Here is a 20,268-nt window from a genome sequence, read left to right on the forward strand (position 1 = left end):
GGAGACCTGCTTCAGATAGTGTGCGTGGTTGACAATCCGCAGGAATCTGGGGTGCTGTGAGGTCAGCCAGACTCATCAAATGGGGCACTGCACTCATCGTCGTCTTCGTCGTCCTCGCCGTCCTCAGTGACTGGCCGAGTTTTTTGTGTGTGTATGTGCACCCCCCTCGGAGGGGTGGTGTGATGACATAATAATCTAGTACTTTTAATAATATACTAGTCTTATATTAATAGAGTCCCGTGCAAATGTCGTCGTCGTCGTCGTCGTCGCCGCCGCTGACCCCGTCGCGATCAGCGACACCCGCGACGATGCCCGTCCAGCCAGACCACTTCTTTGGCCCCGAGGGCACACAGCTTCCGCCGTCGCCCAACTCTCTCGGAAGGGCCTGGCTCGACCCCGCAGACGATCCTCTCGCACACCGTGGCATCCCCGTCTTCAGGCCCACAATGGACGAGTTTGCCGACTTCGAGCTGTTCATGTCAAAAGTAGAGTGCTGGGGTCTACGCTAGCGGTATCATCAAGGTCATTCCTCCTAAGGAGTGGTATGTGTTACTTCCATCTCTGCCCTCCCGTACACATCTCATCAAATCATTCAGGGTCGACGCCCTACCACCCATCAAAGACCAGCTCCTCAACGTCAAGATAAGATCCCCCATCGAACAACACATGCTCGGAAGAGGCGGTCTCTTCAGACAGGAGAACGTCGAGAAGCGCAAGGTCATGAGCGTGCGTGAATGGGCAGAGTTGTGCGACAAGGACGAATTTCGCGCCCCTGGCATAGACGATGTCGGCATCCATGCTAGAGGTACCAGAGCGGACTCGAGACCTGTCCGTGCCCGTCGAACAAGAGCAGACGCAGACAGTCGCAAAGTAGAATCCGTCGAACCAGACGAACCGAGCACACCCCTAACAAAGCAACTCCCAGATATACTTCCTCATCCAGAACCAATGTCACCCCCTCAGAGCGTCGGAAATCCTCTGACTCCAAACGCAATCGATCCGGCCTTGGATCTCTCCGGCCAAGATGTCGACATGGAGGAGGACCCTGTTACGGCACTCACTCCACCAGACGGTCCGTCGGACTCGCAGGGAAAGCCAAAGTCAAAGGGAAAGCGCGTGACCCAGACTCGTGCTGCACGAGAAGCATCTCTCGCCGAACGTGCGGCCAAAGATAAAGCCTTTATTGACGTTTTCGACCCCAGCAAAGACTGGCTGCCTCCTAACACCAAAAACGATGATTATACTCCCGAGTTTTGCCAGAAACTCGAACGGCAGTACTGGAGGAACTGTGGTTTAGGAAAACCCGCGTGGTACGGGGCCGACATGCAAGGTACGCATACATCGACGCTGTTCCGATCGCGTCACACTCAGTCCTTTCTTTCCAGGTTCCCTGTATACCGATGAAACAAAGATTTGGAACGTCGCCCATCTCCCGTCACTCCTATCTCGCCTTCTACCAGCTTCCTCGAAAGGTCTTCCAGGTGTCAACACGCCATACCTCTATTTTGGAATGTGGAGGGCAACATTTGCATGGCACGTCGAGGACATGGATCTTTTCAGCATCAACTACATTCATTTTGGCGCTCCCAAGTTTTGGTATGCTGTCCCTCAGGGGCGGGCTGCTGCCCTAGAGTCGACGATGAAGGGTGCGTCTCTTCTTTTCCGAAAATACAATGCCTTTCAGACGCTCTCCTAGGGTACTTTCCACAAGACACGTCACACTTGCCCACAATTCTTGCGACACAAGTCGTTCCTGGCATCACCTACTCTGCTGGCGCAATCGTCCTGCCGCCCCAACTTCCTCGTACAGCGTGAACATGAGTTCGTGATCACCTACCCCCGTGGCTATCCATGCCGGTTTCAATCTTGGGTTCAACTGTGCTGAAAGCGTCAATTTTGCATTGGACAGCTGGCTGGAGCTCGGGCGGAAGGCGCAAGTGTGTCGCTGCGTTAGCGATAGGCATGGAACCTATTCTTCCTCTCCACTTCCCCGATGTTTACCTGCATTTTCAGCGTTCGTATTGATGTGGACCAACTATTGAGAGATCGGGAAGCGGACCGCCTTAATCCTCCACCCCCAACTGAGCCTAGAAAACGCAAGTATGCAGGTAGCGACAGCGATCCTAAAGGAAAGCGTCCAAAATCGGCGAAGTCAATCACACCGACTAGCGGACAAACGCCTGGCTCTTCAGCATGTGCGAATATGCCTAAAGTCACTGTCACTCTTAAGCTGCCCCCAAAACCTTTGGAGCCAGACGGCTTCCCATGTTGTCTTTGCGTTTCGAAATCGAGAGATGGTCTATTACGTGTCCAGCATCCACCCATCGGTAGGAGAGATTTGCCCGAATCTTTGGCGACCGTTTTCAACCTTGAGTCGTGGATGGCCCATGAAGAGTGTGCGAAAGTCATACCCGAGACGTGGGTGGATGAGGTGGATGTCGGGGACCCGGACAACAATGGAGGCATGAGCAAGGAACGAAGGGTGTTTGGCGTGGATGCCATTGTAAAAGACAGGTGGAACCTCGTAAGTATCCCTTCGACATGCCAAAGACGACATCTTTTATCTGTCGTTGCCCATTAGAAATGCGTAGCGTGCACGAAAGGGAGATCAAAGGCACATGGGGCTCCCATTCAATGCACCAAGGGCAAATGTACCAAGTCGTTCCATGTCTCATGCGCACGAGAAGGCGCTTCCGGCGTCGCATATTCGGTCGTGCGGGAGCTGGAGAAGGAGGTGTTGCTCGTGGGGTATCATTCACCTCTTGGCGAGCTGCTCGAACCCGGGTTGCCTTTGGACGCTAGCCAACCGGTCCCCACTCCTGCCGATCCTCAAGTCCTGAAGGTTATTAGGAAGAACGAAGTGCAGGTTCTGTGTTCCCAACATAACCCGGTTCGTGGTAACGCACATGTGGGGCAACATGCTTATGACGATGGTGCAGGCAGTAGCAGCAGCCAAGAAGGCGAACAAGCAAGCCAAGATTCGTAACGAGTTGATGTCGTTACCGCCGATGTCCCGAATCAAGATCCGCGTTAGCTCTGGTGTCTTCGAGGTTTCGCTGGTGCGTATCATCGAAGAAAACAAATCGATTGAAGTCCTCTGGGACAGGGGGGTCAAGCGAGAGTTCAAGTGGGGCAACGTCCTCTTTGGCTCAAGTGATGGTCAGGCAGTGGTACAAAAACCAGCTGAACCTGCACCACCACAGCCGCCGCCACCACCACAATGTGAGCACCTTGAACGGTGTTTTGCTTTGTAGTATCGTCTAACCAACGGCCTAGCGACACTTCCTCCCGTTCCTAATGCGCAGGCATTTTCCACGTATCCTGGATTGATGGGCAGCCCTTCAACTGCTCCACCTATGACAGCTCCACCGATACATTTGCCAACTCACCCTGTAATAGCGAATACTAGTGGCACCGGAGCGTGGCCATATTCTATTTACCAAACTCCCCAGACCCAGGCGTATCCTTCGTTACCGTACACCTACCCGGCTTATTATGCCGCGCCTCAAGGACATTGTCCTCCAGCCAATAGCAGTAACACTGCGCAGGGCACGTATAGATTTCAGTTGAAATGGCAACAGCCATACATTGGTCCAAAGACTAATGCAGATTCTACAGCACCGTCGACGTCTGCCCCACCGCCGATGTCTTCGCAGGACGTGGCCACCGCAGCGGTTCCAACTACTCACATTACATCATGAAGTAACTGCCCTGTTTGTTTAATTAATATTGAAGAGGAAACCCCGGGACCATGTATTGTATGTGAACAGTAATCTTATTGCGTCGTCCTATCAACAGTACACATTTGAGGAATGCAACAAGCGTCTGGAACGTGTAGGTTTATTTACATCGTTGGCCAACAATAGCTTTTCCATGCTCCTGCAAGCAAAGAGATAGATGAGGCATCGATCCAGAAGCGGCAGCGGACGAACCTGCCACTCTTCACGGCTGATCCACAGTTGATGGAAAGTACCCAGGCTTGCAAGAATGCTACCTCCGAGCCACGCACCATACTTCCGCTCGATTGGGTTCCCTGGTGCATGAATTTTGACCTGTCGAGTGATGTCAACCAGAGCCTCAGTTTTGGAATCGGTACACCAACTGACGTGTGCAAAATTCCGAGACAACTCGTTCTCCAGTCTGTCAGCGAAACCAGTGAAGAGACTCCCTCCACCTGTCAGAACGACGTTGCCCATCAACACTTGGCGCAAATCCGGATCACAGGCACGGAGAGACTCTGATAGCAACGTCGGGATATTTTTGGGCAAGTTAGGATTTTGAGCCTAGCTATCCGGTAGGCGAGATCAGCCCGCGGCAGAAAATATGTGGTACATACGACAAGTTGTGGTGAATGGTAGAAGAACTCCTCGCCGACTTGGAAGCGCTCAGGGCCAAAGTAAGTATTAAATCCTGTCGGAAATTCGTACTGGCGAGGCGGCCGTGCAGCAGCAGCCCTGAACGGATATCGGGAATCGGCCGAAAGGGATAATGGTTATTGCACTTACTGTTCATTCCACCCTTGATCGAGAACGCCCGCCACGGTATGGATCCATTCGTCCACCTCCCGAGTTTCATACCATGTTGTCCAGCTTTCTGTCGTCCCGGCTGATCGGTCTTCGCGCAACGTGAAGCGGGGTGGCGCGGACGGTTCGACGGGCTAGCAGGACAGCTATACATTAGCGAACAATAATAGGTTGAGCATATTCACAATTTTAGAGGCAATGAGTTGGTGTGGATACAGGTCTATGCTTGGGCGTGTGGGAGTTGGGTTTGTGAGGATGTGCTTTGCGTGTGCGTGCACCAACTTTGGGAGGGCAGAATAAACGAGACCTGCAAATATTGGTTACACGTCCGCCTTTCCCCGCTGGGAGAGTCAGTTACCTTTCCTTAGGACGAAACCATCGACGACGGGAGTTATGCTCGCCATGGAGTGCCCAACATCTATCACCAATGCCGAGCCTTTCCCTGAAGCAAAACTGGAGAGCCATTAAGGTAAAGTAAGGGGATGTGTTGGGCTTACGCGTTCAAGACACCCGTGTTGGCGATGTAGAAAGCGGGAACCTGGAACTCCTCGAACATGATCTCGGCCATTCGCTCTCGATTGGCTGCAGTATTCCAGGCCGGCTCGGTCACGAGGACAGGATGTTCAGACGGGTTGGCGTGCATGATATCCGACAGGGCGTGGGATATTAAGGGAGGGATTGGGTTGAAGTCAAATACTGAAGAGGCGTTGAGCGAAACAGACATGGGTTCATGAGCCAGGAAATGCTGACTGAGACCGTCTCGCCAGGGGTTCCCTATTTCCATGCCCGGCCTCCAGATAGAAGGGCCATGTTGTCCTAGATAGAGCTTCGCGTCTGAGTCACCGGCCGTAGTTTTGTAGCCATAATACGACGACACGACTGCTTTGGGGGTATCATCTCCTGCGTACCCAGCACGGACTGATGACGAGCCAATATCCACCACAAGAGCGGATACTTCGTCTGTGTCGACCAACAGTCAGTTCCAGGATGCACAGTGGATGGACGGACGCTGTCGTCGCACCTCCTCCGTAATTTACCATCGTTCTTGTCCGATCAATATGACCCAAGTCCTCGCAATAAACAGGGTGGATTATGTAAGACACTATCTCTGGAGATAAGATAAGCAAGACAGTTCGAGCGGAGCTTGGAATTCTCTATCCGGCATTGTCGGCGCTGTTAGTGGCTTGAACTTTAATTTTCACTCGAGCTCTCGCTGTCTTCATCTTCAACCCCATCGTCGGCAAAGGTATGCAACGGTACTTTCGTCGATCTCACACGCTCAGAGACTTTTTTCACGGGATAGAAATTAGAAAATGACCCACGACGCCGTCTGGTTTTCTCGTCCTCGAAAGTTCGGCAAGGGTAGCCGCCAATGGTGCGTATCCGGGTCTGTTGATGAACGACGAGAGCTTGAGAATGCCTTCTAGCCGTCTCTGCGCTCACCAAGCTGGTTTGATTCGCAAATACGGGCTTGACCTTTGCCGTCAATGCTTCCGTGAAAAGTCTGCTGCCATCGGCTTCGTCAAGGTATGCCGTACTTTTGGTCTTCGGATACCTGGCGCTCTGACCATGCCGATTTTCATCAGAACCGGTGAGCACATCAGTAGACCACGTAGTTTATGACTGTTGCTGTGTTGTCGTCCACCTTACATATGACTACTTGATATGTCGCCCAATTACCATTTGAATAGTGGCAACCAGCGCCTACTGTGATTGTGATAAGATTTGAGTATACGTGGGAAACGGAAAATTCGGGGCTGATTGGAGTTTAGGATCACTGGCTTGTGTCCCTGCCCGGGAAAAAAAGTTGGATGCAGCAGACCTCGTGCTAAGCAGGGGATCGTCACCCTTCTGCCCTCACTCGGATGGAAATTCTCCCTTTGACTCCCCTTGACATCCCTGTTTCACCCATTGCGCCCCATAGAGAAACCACCCGGAACGATTTTATTCTTTCTGAACATGCATTGCCCTCTGCACCAGACGAATTCGAGGGGGAGGCAATCTTTGATTCCCTGCCTCCCCTCTTCAGAGGACACCCAGAAATTCATCTTCGGAATGGCGTAATGAATGCCTCCCGCAGAGCAGCTGCGAATGTGCTCGACGCTGAAAAGGCTTTTTTTGTGGCGGATCTTACCCAGGTATACCTCCAACATCAGAGGTGGTTGCGTTGCCTCCCGGATATCGAACCTCACTACGGTGCGCTGTCCGACTTTTTTTGTCATTCATCGCTCATCATTCTTCGGCCTTAAGCCGTAAAATGTAACCCGGACCCCTACGTCCTAAGGCTCCTGGCCTCTTTCGGTGCCGGATTCGATTGTGCTTCCAATGGAGAGATGTCCCAAGTCCTCCGTATTGGGGGCGTCGACCCCGACAGAATCATTTTTGCCAATCCCTGCAAGGCTACCTCTTTCATTCGTGGTGCCGCAACAGCAGGGGTCGATAAAATGACCTTCGATAACCCCGATGAACTTTACAAGATTGCGCGCACACATCCCACAGCCAAACTCATCATCCGCATTCTCGCGGATGACTCCAAGAGCATCTGTCGCTTCGGCATTAAATTTGGCGCTTCATTAGATGTTGTTTTTGACCTCTTGCTCAAGGCAAGGGAGCTCCACCTCGACGTCATTGGAGTTAGCTTCCATGTAGGGAGCGGTTGCTATGATCCCACCATATACGAGGATGCTATCAGCCGGGCTCGCCAAGCGTTCGACATGGGTGGGCGTGCGGGGTACCGCTTTTCCGTTCTCGACATCGGCGGTGGCTTTGAAGACGCACGATTTGAGGCTGCTGCTGCCGTTATCAATCACGCAATCGACAAGTACTTCCCTGATCGGAGTGGAATCAGGCTCATCGCGGAACCTGGTCGGTTCTATGTCTCTAGAGCCTTTTCCCTTGCTGCGAACATCATCGCACGCAGGGCACCAATCTCGCGCGACAGTGAGAGGGGGGTTGATCTCGTCACAGGAAATGAGGAAGAATCCGCGCTGATGTGTACGTTCCTATTCTGGTACTCGATAGCGCATCGTTGACCTTTGTTAACTGGTCGCAGATTACATCAACGAGGGCGTCTATGGTGCGTTTAACTGCATCATGTTTGACCACCAGACGGTCGAGCCCTACGTTCTGTCAATGAACGGTTCGTTCCATGTGTCTGCTTCGGAACCAGTGTCGGCCAGCAGCGTTTGGGGACCGACGTGCGATTCCATCGATTGCGTATGCAAGCGTGTTGAATTACCCCGTGCGCTGCAGGTCGGCGACTGGCTAGGATTCAATAACATGGGTGCATATACAATTTGTGCTGCGAGCCGATTCAACGGGTTTCAGCTCAGCGACGTTATCTACACTACTAGCAAGGGAGGGGAAGAGGCAAGGAGTGCTTTGCGTAGCTTTGCGGCGGAAGACCACGGCCATAGTCTTTAGACAGTCCTACAGTAGAGTTCGAGACGAGCACTAACAAAGTCTGTTTACGGTTACTAATCAATCAGACAAACCGCAAGCTTTTCATTTTTGATCTCGAGTCATCTACATATCATCGCCGTCTTCGTTCAAGATGGCCTCTGCAGACGACGTGGAAAGGAAGTACAACCTAATCACTTCCAGATTACAAGAGGTGCTCGGAGCTGAACATATCAAATCAATACTTGCGGAGGGGCGAACCCCAAAATGTTACTGGGGCACCGCTCCCACTGGTCGTCGTGCGCTCCACCATGCTCTGAAAGCGATGACCAGATATCTGACGCCGATCCAGCCCACATCGGTTACTTTGTACCATTGATCAAGATTGCAGATTTCCTTAGAGCAGGCGTCGAAGTCAAAATATTGCTTGCAGGTAAGCACAGTTCCCGCTCTCAGTCCCCAAATGTTGCTCAGTTGGTCACCTCGAAGATGTACATGCGTTCCTTGATAACCTGAAGGCCCCATTGGATCTTGTAGCCCACCGAACGAAATACTACGAATGTATCCTTCGCACCAGTGTTCACCTCACTCGGAATACCCACCTCCAAGCTTACCTTTGTCAAAGGATCAGAATATCAGCTGAGCAAAGATTACAATCTAGACGTCTACAAGTTGTCGACGCTCGTCACGGAACACGATGCAAAGAAGGCTGGCGCCGAAGTTGTGAAGCAGGTAGAAAGTCCTCTTCTGAGCGGTCTTTTATATCCCGGTTTGCAAGCTCTCGATGAACAATACCTTGACGTAGATTTCCAGTTTGGGGGGGTCGACCAAGTGCGTCCTCCCTCAAGCAGACATGTACAATGCGATGTGCTCACACACGTTGGTAGCGGAAAATTTTTACTTTTGCAGAGCTCTACTTGCCGCGACTTGGCTACTCCAAACGTGCTCACCTTATGAACCCTATGGTACCAGGCCTCATGGGTGGAAAGATGTCTTCCTCAGATCCGGATTCCAAGATCGACTTCCTCGACCCGCCCGAAGTGGTGAAACGCAAGATCAGGAAATCGTTTTGTGAGGAAGGAAATGTCTCCGAAAATGGTCTTCTCGCCTTCCTTGAAGCCGTGCTGATACCTGTCAGTCAACTGCGCCTAGAGAGACTGCGAGGTGAAGGTGGATTTGATGTCCAGGAGGGTGTTGGATTGCACAAGCCGTTCGTAGCAGACGATGCCCCCGAAGGGACTGTGTTCACGATCACGCGGGAGAAAGGTGGTGGTCCAAGTCATTACAAGACCTATGAAGAGTTGAAAGACGACTTTGCGGCAAAGAAAATACATCCTGGGGACCTGAAGGCTTCAGTCCGTGATGCTATCATAAGTTTGTTGGGGCCGATCCAGGCAACTTTTTTGGAGAATGAGGAATGCAAACAGGCCGAGCAGCTTGCGTACCCTGATCCCAATGCAAAACCTGAGACGAAAAAGAAAAAGAAGGCAAGCAACTCGTCAACTTTTGTTGGCAGTATATGTTCTGACAACAATCCTTCAGGAGAAAGTTTATCATCCCCCACCGCCAGGAAAGGGCAAGAATGTCCAGCTTCCTTCACAAACATCAGGAAATTTGTGTGTTGCTTTTTTAAATTTCTTTGGATACTTTTCTCACTAAAAGGTGGCTGCTTTTGAAAGAGAACCATAGTGTATCTGGACTCTTCAGAAGGATCCATCTGCCAGCCAGACCCCAAGGTAGTTGTGTGACTGCTAGTTGTAATTATTCATGCTGGAATAGAGATCATGTAGGGATAATCACCACGAGTCCAAGCAGGACTACAAAAAGGTTTAACTGGTGAAGACAGCGAGTTTCGCAATGTCTGACACAATATCATGTAATGATGTGTTTTAGAACTCACACTCATCAGACGTGGACACCAGCGTAGTGTCGTTGGAAAAACAAGGGTAAAGTGCAGATATCTTGAGCCTTCGCCCTTCGCCTTTGTTCTGTTCAATATCATTATGGTGGCCAGCTGTGATCGGATCAGCAAGATAATATCATTCTTGCCAGGCAATCTTGGTACCCGATGGACGTAAGACAGGGGACGAGTAGAAATCAGATCTTGCGACAAACGGAAAGATGGCCTGCCGCGTGGTATTAATGACACAGTGGCGACGACAGTTGATCCTCAAGAATCGTTGTTGCTCCAAGTGCCCTGCAAGATTGGCGTACTTGAAGATGGAGTCCCATCGTGAAAGTAGCCTTCTGTGTCAAAACGGTAACCGTCACGATAGGATCCAGCGACCTGGATGTTTTGGCTCTTTGCAAAGCATTTCCACATGGACACCATGCAGAACTTTGCTCGATTCCACCTTTTCTTCGGCCCCTACAAAGGCATCGATGGATTGCAGTCTCCTGCAGGTTACTGGCGAAGTCTCGAAAGCGAGGCATTTCGTCATCTTGACCCTGACCTGTGGCTGGGGCCACCTATTCGAGAAAGTAATGCGTTCGTACGGTGGTTTACAACACGACAACCATTGCGAACTCATCAGCTGCGTCGTTTTCAGTGGCTCTTTGGCACCGACTTATCAAAGTCGTCGAACAAACTGGCCTGGGTGAGGGCCCAAACACTGCATTAACTCGTTCTGGGCTTCGCGAAGTGGTTTACCTTCGCGGTACTGTCAGTCATGTGCCACTTGCAGTATAACACTTAACTTCAGAAAGCAGGTAATTCGTAATAGATTGAAAGGTCACCAGCCTATCGTTTCATTTGTCGCTGGTGGATTTGCCGATAGAGCTGCTGGACACAGGAAAAGCACATATGTAGTAAGAACGCAACAACCACAGCTCAGTGCGCAGGCCTAAACTTACTCTGACGTGCAACATGTGTTGCCCAGGGAAATACTCCGAGCCGTAGCTAGGATGAATGGTGGTTTCGTGTGGGTATCAGAGTACGTTACAAAAAAAGTTCGAACGAAACGACACAAACCAGCTGCCGTCGTAAGGAGCGTTGTCGTGGTGCCAGTTATGTAGCAGATACCAGGCTCGCCTTATGGGCAATCTGCAAAAGAGCAGAAAAACGAGCCTAGAAGAATGTTAGACTACAGCAAAAAGGATTTGAGGGCACGATTTCAGGCATATCCGAGACAGCTAAATGCATCATCGACAAGGTTGGAGAACACTCATGCGGGCGCACATCCAGCAGCCTCTCTGCGGGAACCTTGGCGGAAGACGGTCTACGCACGCAGATCTAAGAGGACGGGGACATCGTGCAATATGGGAGATCTGTAACACGATTCTGATGAATTTCCGCGACACACGCAAATAGAAAACCACGAGCCAAAGGCATGTGGATCGCATCGGCTGAGGAGGACCACATTCGAAGACACCAAACCAGGGAACAAAAGAGAACCTCACGGAGAGAGTTTCTGCATGGACTTCACTGGCGAACCAAGCTAGGCAGACAACGGGGAATAAATAGAGAGCTCGGTTTTGGATGCAAGCGTGTACTGCGAGCCATGTGGTGCAGTGCAGCTGAGACACGGTGTGGTCCACAAGCCACGTGAGCGGAACCACGCTCCGTGACCTGAGGGGGGCATAACATAACACCCTGTTCAGGCCATCCACCATTCCCTTCTCCAATTCCTCATCGTTTCCCGTGCCCAGCTCAATCCCTCCTCTAAACTACACCTCTCGCACTTCAGACGCTGCTTGTGCGGTATCGGAACGCTGGCTTCGTGCGATAGAGTGTGCGTAGCCGGTGAGATTTATGGGGTGACGTTTACACCTGGGACCGAGGGAATTCCCTCTCAGTTGAAGTGACCAGAGTCGCATACAGCCTGCGATCTGTTGTTTTTTTTGCATTCATATTCCCATGGCTGCTCTCCATGGATTCATACCCTCTCTTACTGTAGCTTTGTTTCTGCTTCCTTCCGATTGCCCTGTGATGGAATCGGGCGCTCCGACTGCAGGTATGTGCCGCCCTCTAACCATGATTCAGAGCTGACCAGCCTTCCATTCTCCGTTTCATTGTTAGTTCTTATCGTTGCAGCCGCCCGTTGATGCATTTTGGTCGAGCGCATTTATGCCACCTGCAGGCTACCTTACACAGCCTTATGGGAAGTAAGGCCCTGCTACCTGTACGTACGTTAGCCCAAAGTATGCTTCCAGCAATGTTAACGTCATCAGTTTTAATAGTCACATTGAATGCCCTCTCTAGAGTAGCCTCGCGTGCATGGCAGAGATGCCTGCTTGTTACCAATTGCTGGCGCGGGTTGAAGCGTATCTCGTATCGACTCACTCCGCGGATGGCCACTGGGTAAGTTTCCGTTGTATGTGGAAGTTCCGCACCTGACTGAGCATGTATGCAGGGTATACTTACCACAAACCACAATGTAAGTTTGGTCAAGATCATTGTTAACCGCGATGTCCTCATGATTGTATGCTCTCATGTATTATCAATGATAGGCAACATCCTCGGCGATGCTGTCTGCGTTCCGTAGTACTATGCACTTTTTTTGTACCCGTATGCTAGCGTAGATACTGTGAACCGAAGGACAGAGGAACGAGGTAAGTGACACGTGACTTCCCAAAAGGGGGAAGTTGGAGATTTTCTCAAGAAATCACGCGTTTATTGTCCCGGGCCGAGACTTTTTCGGCCAGTTTTCCGACCCCAGCGCCGCCGCTGCCACCGCCAACGACGCCAAAGCCCCAGCACCCTATTTTCCCCTAGTCTCTTGCAAAACGCTTTTTTTCTTTGCACGCACTCCATGATATGCCCCGTAACCACAGCCTGGGGACCTCTACCCTCCGTAACCGCAATCGAGTCACAAACAAAACTCGCCTCAAGGTCATCCAAGGAAACATCGATGCGGACCCTCTTGTACTCGATGAAGACGAGGAAAAGGCCAGAATTGTTAGCACGGCCGGCGTGGACGCTGAGGACGCAAACGTGAGTCGTCTTTCCCGTCGTCGACAGTTGTCGCGCCCTTGTTGAACTAGGCTGACGTGGCCTGTTCTGATTGGCTCATTCCGTGGGAAATCGATTATCGATGGCTGACTCATCACGGCGCTCTGCCCCCCACAGGAGCACCACTTGCAGGCTGTTCTTTCGGCGGCGTCACATCGGCACCAGTCCGTCGGACGGACAACCCGGGGCGTCATCGATAAGCCTCCCGCGTACATTCCAACACCCGACTCCACCGGTGTCATCGACAACTATGAGGAGTTCTATCCTCCTAATTGCTGGAAGCAACCAGAGCCATATGTACGTTTCTCTGAAACCGTCGACGAATCCTGTACGAATGCCGTCATCGATGGTTTCACGTATTTCATGGACGAGCGTGACAAGGAGTGGCTCGATAGGAACAACGGAGAGGCTCGTGGTGAAGGCACCAGTGCTCAAGGTGCCCTCCCAGTTTCAGGCACGACAACGCGCTCAGGCCTATCGCAGCGCAGTGCGAAGGCGAAAGGCAAGGAGCCAGACTGTAATCAACCAGTCACTATTACTGAGGACGAGTTCGAGCTTGTGATGGGTTTATTTGAGAAGGTTACGCATGACAAGACACCATTCCTGCATACGGTGAGTAGCTTGTTTTTTTTTTTCCCCCTCGATTCTTGCGATATGAGATGACAATTCACATTCACAAGGGTTTGGACTCTGGAATGTCCTTTCCGCCATTCTCGGACTACCAAGATGTTTTCTCCTCCCCGTTGCTACCGTCTATGTTCGCCGCGTTCGCAGTTCCTCCATGGATACCACAACCATTCCATCTTTTACGTATCGCGAAGGGGATTTACCCTTACTGGCGCGAACGCAGGATCGAGCGAGGTGGTCACCGGATAATCCCAACTTTGAACGTGAGTATTTCATTGCCTAGATTTCGCCAACGAGCTTACTGTTGTTGCAGTTTGACGAGACGGACACAAATGAATCGTACATATGTTTCCGCCGCCGAGAAATCAAAACCGCCCGAAAGACTCGTGCCTCCCAAGCGACGTCCTCCGATAAGCTGCTACGTTTGCAGTTGGAGCTTGCGCAGGCTTCTGAACTGGCGAAATATCTTCTCGCGCGAGAAAATCTGCAGAAAGAGAATGCACAACAAACGATGCAGGTTTGGGAGAAAAGGATCGAGTTCGCCGACCTCAAGCGCAAGTTCCCGTCCTTAAGTACGAAAGAGGATGAAGAATTACTGCACGACAAGGAACGCGTTGTCAAGAAGCCGAAGATCGAGCCTGCCGGGTATGACGAACTACCTTCCTGATAAGCATGACCTAACATCCTTTTCGTAGTCGTATAACAGGCCTCAAGATTCGTGCAAGAGACAACGATGCAGGTTCGCCAGTGGTAGCAGCGGAGGCCGTCATCCGCCCAAAGGAACGGCTTGCCCTCATCAACGCGGCCGTGGAGCGCGATCTTGCAAAACGCAAAGAAAGAGACCACGGCTACGAGGATGTTGTGGAGGTGACTACCCCTTTACTTCATAGCTTTTGTCGTTAACGTGTTCCACGCAGAGTGCTTACCAGCGGCCCTCACTGCCGTACTCACGACGTCATTGGAAGGCTATGTCGTTATCATCTCGTGCTACACCTTCGCTATCCCGTGTTGACGATGTCGGCGATGATGCTAAGCCAGAACACGTTCGCTACCTTCGGTATCGGCTTACCCGCTTAGGTGGAGTTATGCTCGACAGAAGAGATGCCTTCATGCAAAGGATGGGTATCTCCGACGATGATGGCGCGCTCCTTCGACGGCGACATGCTTTTGGTCAGCCACTCGACGATGGCTTCGGTGACGCTGAGGACGAGGAAATGCGGCGCCGTTTGCGGGAACGTTGGCGCTTCGATCAGGATGACGATCCCGCCGTCGCGCCAGAGGGTCCTGAGGAACAAGATCTGGTTCTCATAGACGATTATGAGCCTAAATATTTGCGTCACATGATGACGTTGCTCACAGAACAAGATCACCAACTCATTAATAACGACGCCACTTTGTACGTCTTACAGGACGGCCGTACGCGCCCCGTCACTCCCTACCGAATAGGTGTTCCTCAGCCCATGGGTCGCAAAGAGCAGCAAAACTCCCAGCGCGTGTACACCAACGGAACCTCACCACTCGCGGCGTCCAGACAAATGTCTGCTAGCGTTCCCCTGCCCTCGATCCCGAACGGTATGCCAATATCGATGCAGGCCCACATGAAAGGCATACAACCCCCCTCAGCGGTTCCCCATGCGCGGATATGCTCCAATGGAAATGTGCAGCCTCAAGGAACGCCAAATGCTTCCTCTTCAGAACCTTCCCAACGGGCTAGCTCATCTCCCTTGCCGACGAAGGGGTTGAGCGCCTCTCCGGCTACTGCTCCTATAGCTGACGGAGACGCAGTGAAGCTCTCATCGCCCAACGGGACGCCTGGCATACCACCTACTCCAGAGGTGCAAACGCCCAGCCAACCATCAGGAACTCCACGCCTGAAAGCTGATCCCCAGCAAGCGGTTTCCATTCCGCTGAATGGGTATCATCACGTCCCGATCAACGGGTATGCGATCCCCAACATCTCTTTCACGCCACACCCTCGGCAGCTGAACGGCCTATCGCCGCAGCAGATGAAAGACCTGCGATCTGCGTTTGCTCAGGATCCGAGCTCGGGGATGCAGGGTACGCCTGGTCGGCAAATTCAGGCGCCTTATGTCGGGCACCTAGTACCCAACGGAACCCATTTCAACATGCAAATGGGTGCAGGAGCGAATGTAAATCTCAAGCTCCCGCCCGGCAGGCAGTGGAACGGAGTCGCGTCGCCGCTGCAACAGGCACCAAACCTCGGAAGTGTACCCGACGGTGGTGGAACCCAGATATTGTCCACCGCACTCCCCCTTCATCAGTCACCACCACGTCCACCACCCACGCCAACTTTGAAGATGGCGTCGCCATCCATGCAGCAGTCTGTGCCGAGTTCGCAAGGGGGTTATTAGGACTGGTTTATGCTACTAACTCAGTGTTTCCGTGCGATATGGTACATGTCACACACACTCTATCCCGACTTACTGACTCCTCTCCGTAGCAGCTTTCCTAGTACTAGTGATTTTTGATTATACTACCCACCTCTGTTTTTTATGTCCTTTCCTTACTGTGTATTATAATTCGACCCTTCGTTCACAGTGAAGTCCCGTCGCACGGTGGGCGTCGACGGATACAACGGATATCTCCAACATATGCCCATTGAAGTACTGTATAACCGAAGTTTGTGTGAAACGCAATATGTCGTCTGCGATTAGCAGAAGCTACGCACGAAGTTCGCGGATGGACCTCCTTTCCAGTGTGGAGTTCAAATGAACCCCCTACGTCATGGTTGTGATATCCAGAATTCGTTTAGGCCTTGCCGGCACTGCCCATCGTCGTCCACGGCCTCCACTGCAGAGCATGAAGGTATGGCCTTCAATTTCTTCGTTCACGTCTTCCCTCTTGTGTCTTTGCCCTTCGAGGCTATGTATCACCTGGAGGTCTCGCTGTTACATATTCACATACATCCCAAGGAGTTTACTGCAATTGTAAAAGCGAAATATCTAATATGCGATGCCAGCCGAGTTAAGGGGTTGCCACCTTTTTCGCTCGAGGTTTCTCAGCTGCAACTGAAGGGATGTCGACTGATCGATCTGTTGATTTCTACGAGAGGCGACGTTAGTAGAGTACAAGTCCAGTCAGTTTACGTCCGTACAAGCAAAGTACCAAAGTACAAGTACATGTACGCCCGGTCCGGTCCATATATTTCCGTTGGCCCCGACCCGGATCTTCCCGACAGCTGTGATTTTTGATTTTTTTGCTGCCAACCAGCGTCAGAGTACAATCTCGTCGTCTTCGTCGTTGTCATTGTTATCGGCAGCTGTCGCAGCTGAATCGAATGTGCAGCGGAAAATGAGTGCACCGCGTCCCACGATGAAGACATTCCAGAAGCGCTTCTGCACTGCTCTGCCCCGCGCTGCATCCTCGTCGCCGTCCTCGTCGCTGTCCAGAGTGCGCTCAAACTCTGCATCGTCTGCACGCTCGCTCTACACTGCCAATGCAGCCTCGGGGCCACTTGCCTTCTTCGATTCTCCACCCCCGCCCCCGCCCAGCTCTCGGCCGGGCAACCCCCATGTCCTCTCCACATCCCGGCTCCCTGTCAAAGCCGAGGGCGAAGGCTCGTCCAGTCAGCACACGCAGAGCTCACCCAACAGCCATGGACAGACTTCCAGTCAACCGCCCTTCTCGCTCGCGCTCACTTCGCCCCAAGCAAACGCATCCCCGCCGCACGCCCCCGTAGCGTACCAGACAGCCGCCCTCTTCCCTTACTCCTCCTTTGCACCTGTCCCATTCTACAACATCCATGTCTCGGACCACTCCGATTCCCGCAAGCATGTAAAACGCCCTCGCCTGCGTTATCACCTCGACGTCGGCGCATACGGCATCCCTAAGCGAGCCAGCAAGCACGTCACACCCCGCAAAGACGACTACAGCAACAACCCCCTTTTTCAGGGTCGCGGCCCACAGGCAGAAGACCTCAGCCTTGCTGTACAAGTCGGTGAGGACGCTTACTTCGTCCGCGAAAATGCCATGGGCGTCGCCGATGGCGTCGGTGGTTGGTCACGACCGAAAGGTGTGTTTTTCATTTCAAGCCCATTTGTGATATCGATGCGATTCTTGTTACCTAGATCCGACAGCATCCAGTCATACACCAGAAGAACCCACCCCAAGTGCATTATTTGCAAGACGGCTCATGCATCATTGCTCAGTAGAAACACTTCATGCAGAGAAGACAGCTGACTCTCGTCGTCGTACTGTCTCTCCATCTCGCAGCGTGTCTCCCCGGCGTACTAATTGCACAGCCTTGAATGACTCGTGGCCGTGGAGTGCTGACCCAGATCAACTCAATGAAGAACTCGAAGATTCTTTGGAAGACCTTGAGGACGGACTGGATATATTGGTGATTCTCGAGCGTGCCTACGAGAATACGCTCAAGGCTCATGTTGTAACGGAGCCTGCGGAGACGTCTTCCTCTCCGCCACTAGTCGAGGCTGGTACACCTTCACTAGCAACGATACCTGAGGACGACGACGTCATCATCGCAGAGTCCACTGTGCACAAGAAACGTCCAGCGCCGCAACCACCAGAAACTCCCATGCCCTCTCTTGCGAAGACAGTACCACTGATGACGGGCTCGTCTACAGCACTCGTTGCGGTTTTGCAGCATTCCCAGCGCAACTCTCCACAAGACGTCCCTCCACCCAAACCAATGCTCTTCTCTGCTCCAGTTCCTGCCGCTGCATGTGATGCAGTTCTTAAGATTGCACATCTAGGTGATTGTATGGGTATGCTTGTGCGCAACGAACAAATCGCATGGCGTAGTGAGGAGATGTGGTGGAAATTCAATACCCCCGTACAGCTTGGGCCTCGTTCGTCCGCCCGTCCACGTGACGCCCAGATTGTGGAACTCCCGGTGCAGGCAGATGACATCCTCATCCTTGCCAGTGACGGACTCAGCGACAACTTGTGGGACTCGGAAGTCCTCGACGAAGTCGTGCGATTCAAGCGCTCGTTCTTGAAGGACAGCGAGCGCAGCGTAGGTGGACTACTCGGGCGTCGAACTCTGGCTGGTATGTTGAGTGAAGCATTGTGTTCGCGGGCGCGCCGTGTTTCAGAGAGGAGGGGAAAGAGTGTCACTGATGATGATGACGGAGATGTGGAAGATGAAGTTCCCTTTGCCCGCCGGGCAAGGGAACAGGGCAAGTCTTTCAAAGGTGGAAAAATAGATGGTAAGACGAGCACGAACCACTGCTGTGACCATGCTGACGTTACCTTGGTAGACATCTCTGTCCTCGTGGCGGTCATCTCTGTCCTCGTGGCGGTCATCTCTCCGGCCCCGGAACCAATCCGGAGCTCGCTGTGATTATCAAGTTGTTCTGATTCGCATTCTGAGTGGTGTTTCGCATCAATGGTCTGGAGCAGCAGTAGCATATGCATTGTACAACATTCCCTTGCATAGTTATCATGTATGTTCATTGCAGAGGTATATTCGAGGAAACCTCTTCTTGGTTCCACCAGTCTTAGATTTGTGATATCAAGCGAGGCGACGATCAATTGGAAGACGCAGTTGAAATGGAAGTAGCGTTACAGTGTTTCTACAAAACATCTAGCTGACATCCATAGCCTCACCTCTGATCGGCGTAATCTCTTCACTGACAACCAAGCTACGAATATGTTCGCTCTTGATAGCCGTCGTCCCATGCCTAAATCCATACTTTAATTCCTTCGCAACCCGCTCGTTGGGTTTGACAAAGTTTCGCAACAATTCGGTGTGGGTAGCCGTGATGACGCAAGCGTCGATATTGGATCCGGAACCAAGGTCATTGAAAATACCTGCAGCAACAGCATCACAGACTAGCTTGAGGGCTTCCTCCCGCTGAACGGCAGGACGAACGTTATCATTTGAGTACCAACTAGGCAGCGCAGGGGAGAGAGATTGTCTGCCTACCTCCATGTTTGGTTTCCATCCATTTTCGAACACGGCCATGGCTGCCAAGCTGCCTGACCCCATGGTGACATAGGGGAGTTTGTCGGTAGAACCATGTGGATGGACAGTGAAGAGGTGAGCACCAGTCGAGTCCACACCTCCCAGCACAAGCGCAGCACCCACGTGGCCCTGGTATCTGCAAGGGAGTAAGCATGGCTATACATCTCTCGATGCAACAACCCTGCGTACTGGAAGAGATATTGCTTGAGCATGGTCATGGCTGCGACTACGCGGGGTTTCCTCCCCGTCGACAACGCATGCAATTCAATATTCGAGGATATAGCTGCAGTTACGAATTCAGTATCTGCAGCCGTCCCCGCGCCGCAGCATCGAATAGATTCTGCGATGTAATGTATCTACGTTGACGCGTGAGCGACGCACGACGATCTAAAGGGACATATACTGCGATACGACACGCACTTTCTCGCAATTCTTATCGGCTACAATTTCTCCTTCGGTTGCACGCGTGTCTGCACCGAGAATAATGCCGTCCTTGAAGATACAGCCTACGATCGTTGTACCGGTGCTGGTAGCCTTGGGCAAAGCAACTCCTTTGTGCTGGAGAAAGTCATTCCTGTGTATGATGCGTTATCACCAGCAGTAGTCGTACGACGCTGTCGTTGCTCACCGTAGTGAATTTGAGAAATCAAAGCCTGGTCCCCTGTACATGGCGGTCTGCGTGCAGAATGGCCTTACGCGTCGACGACGAGGACAGCGGACACCGCATTCCATATCAGTCGCATCCAGCCCCCCCTGGCACCGGTCTCACAGCCATCCGTTGACCCAACGACGCAGCCAGCCTCAGGTTCGGCCCAGAAACC

At 52.1% G+C, this 20,268-nt stretch overlaps 9 protein-coding genes across 9 annotated transcripts; 7 read left to right on the forward strand and 2 right to left on the reverse strand.

The window, feature by feature from the left end:
• Window positions 1-234: 234 nt before the first annotated feature.
• Window positions 235-2,036, forward strand: F5J12DRAFT_49165 (JmjC domain, hydroxylase-domain-containing protein). The gene is made up of 5 exons (XM_051739685.1): window positions 235-542; window positions 597-1,330; window positions 1,386-1,646; window positions 1,697-1,960; window positions 2,014-2,036. The coding sequence occupies exons 2-4, from the start codon at window positions 667-669 to the stop codon at window positions 1,813-1,815; spliced, it is 1,044 nt and encodes a 347-aa protein (XP_051600742.1). The 5' UTR covers window positions 235-542; window positions 597-666; the 3' UTR covers window positions 1,816-1,960; window positions 2,014-2,036.
• On the forward strand, window positions 2,037-3,746 carry F5J12DRAFT_49228 (uncharacterized protein). The gene is made up of 4 exons (XM_051739688.1): window positions 2,037-2,524; window positions 2,582-2,866; window positions 2,940-3,222; window positions 3,277-3,746. The coding sequence occupies exons 1-4, from the start codon at window positions 2,204-2,206 to the stop codon at window positions 3,699-3,701; spliced, it is 1,314 nt and encodes a 437-aa protein (XP_051600743.1). The 5' UTR covers window positions 2,037-2,203; the 3' UTR covers window positions 3,702-3,746.
• Window positions 3,747-3,840: 94 nt separating this feature from the next.
• On the reverse strand, window positions 3,841-5,563 carry F5J12DRAFT_782167 (actin family; the record flags this gene model as incomplete). Its single annotated transcript, XM_051742690.1, has 9 exons — window positions 3,841-3,879; window positions 3,933-4,052; window positions 4,107-4,283; window positions 4,337-4,454; window positions 4,506-4,657; window positions 4,709-4,830; window positions 4,882-4,976; window positions 5,021-5,483; window positions 5,545-5,563. 9 exons carry the CDS (start codon window positions 5,561-5,563, stop codon window positions 3,841-3,843), a joined length of 1,305 nt encoding a protein of 434 aa, XP_051600744.1.
• Window positions 5,564-5,628: 65 nt separating this feature from the next.
• Window positions 5,629-6,253, forward strand: F5J12DRAFT_825021 (ribosomal protein S14). Its single transcript, XM_051745454.1, has 3 exons — window positions 5,629-5,898; window positions 5,951-6,050; window positions 6,110-6,253. The coding sequence occupies exons 1-3, from the start codon at window positions 5,837-5,839 to the stop codon at window positions 6,116-6,118; spliced, it is 171 nt and encodes a 56-aa protein (XP_051600745.1). The 5' UTR covers window positions 5,629-5,836; the 3' UTR covers window positions 6,119-6,253.
• A 31-nt stretch (window positions 6,254-6,284) lies between these two features.
• F5J12DRAFT_825023 (pyridoxal-dependent decarboxylase) lies at window positions 6,285-8,035 on the forward strand. The gene is made up of 3 exons (XM_051745455.1): window positions 6,285-6,719; window positions 6,774-7,517; window positions 7,576-8,035. The coding sequence occupies exons 1-3, from the start codon at window positions 6,389-6,391 to the stop codon at window positions 7,944-7,946; spliced, it is 1,446 nt and encodes a 481-aa protein (XP_051600746.1). The 5' UTR covers window positions 6,285-6,388; the 3' UTR covers window positions 7,947-8,035.
• F5J12DRAFT_920681 (tyrosine tRNA ligase) lies at window positions 8,017-9,816 on the forward strand. The gene is made up of 8 exons (XM_051749270.1): window positions 8,017-8,221; window positions 8,275-8,355; window positions 8,412-8,500; window positions 8,532-8,753; window positions 8,810-9,409; window positions 9,465-9,538; window positions 9,602-9,658; window positions 9,713-9,816. Exons 1-7 carry the CDS (start codon window positions 8,077-8,079, stop codon window positions 9,609-9,611), a joined length of 1,221 nt encoding a protein of 406 aa, XP_051600747.1. The 5' UTR covers window positions 8,017-8,076; the 3' UTR covers window positions 9,612-9,658; window positions 9,713-9,816.
• Window positions 9,817-12,558: 2,742 nt separating this feature from the next.
• On the forward strand, window positions 12,559-16,156 carry F5J12DRAFT_49350 (enhancer of polycomb-like-domain-containing protein). Its single transcript, XM_051739694.1, has 6 exons — window positions 12,559-12,855; window positions 12,991-13,485; window positions 13,554-13,763; window positions 13,814-14,145; window positions 14,196-14,367; window positions 14,418-16,156. The coding sequence occupies exons 1-6, from the start codon at window positions 12,679-12,681 to the stop codon at window positions 15,870-15,872; spliced, it is 2,841 nt and encodes a 946-aa protein (XP_051600748.1). The 5' UTR covers window positions 12,559-12,678; the 3' UTR covers window positions 15,873-16,156.
• A 551-nt stretch (window positions 16,157-16,707) lies between these two features.
• Window positions 16,708-18,978, forward strand: F5J12DRAFT_825048 (phosphatase 2C-like domain-containing protein). The gene is made up of 3 exons (XM_051745456.1): window positions 16,708-17,533; window positions 17,589-18,689; window positions 18,741-18,978. The coding sequence occupies exons 1-3, from the start codon at window positions 16,813-16,815 to the stop codon at window positions 18,821-18,823; spliced, it is 1,905 nt and encodes a 634-aa protein (XP_051600749.1). The 5' UTR covers window positions 16,708-16,812; the 3' UTR covers window positions 18,824-18,978.
• A 35-nt stretch (window positions 18,979-19,013) lies between these two features.
• F5J12DRAFT_825050 (nucleophile aminohydrolase) lies at window positions 19,014-20,151 on the reverse strand. Its single transcript, XM_051745457.1, has 5 exons — window positions 20,076-20,151; window positions 19,868-20,021; window positions 19,637-19,803; window positions 19,409-19,583; window positions 19,014-19,336 (listed from the first exon to the last, which is right to left on the reverse strand). Exons 1-5 carry the CDS (start codon window positions 20,114-20,116, stop codon window positions 19,067-19,069), a joined length of 807 nt encoding a protein of 268 aa, XP_051600750.1. The 5' UTR covers window positions 20,117-20,151; the 3' UTR covers window positions 19,014-19,066.
• Window positions 20,152-20,268: the final 117 nt, after the last annotated feature.

Source organism: Pisolithus orientalis (assembly GCF_024613125.1).
Source record: "Pisolithus orientalis strain OTSU chromosome Unknown F5J12scaffold_11, whole genome shotgun sequence".
NCBI classification, from domain to species: domain Eukaryota; kingdom Fungi; phylum Basidiomycota; class Agaricomycetes; order Boletales; family Pisolithaceae; genus Pisolithus; species Pisolithus orientalis.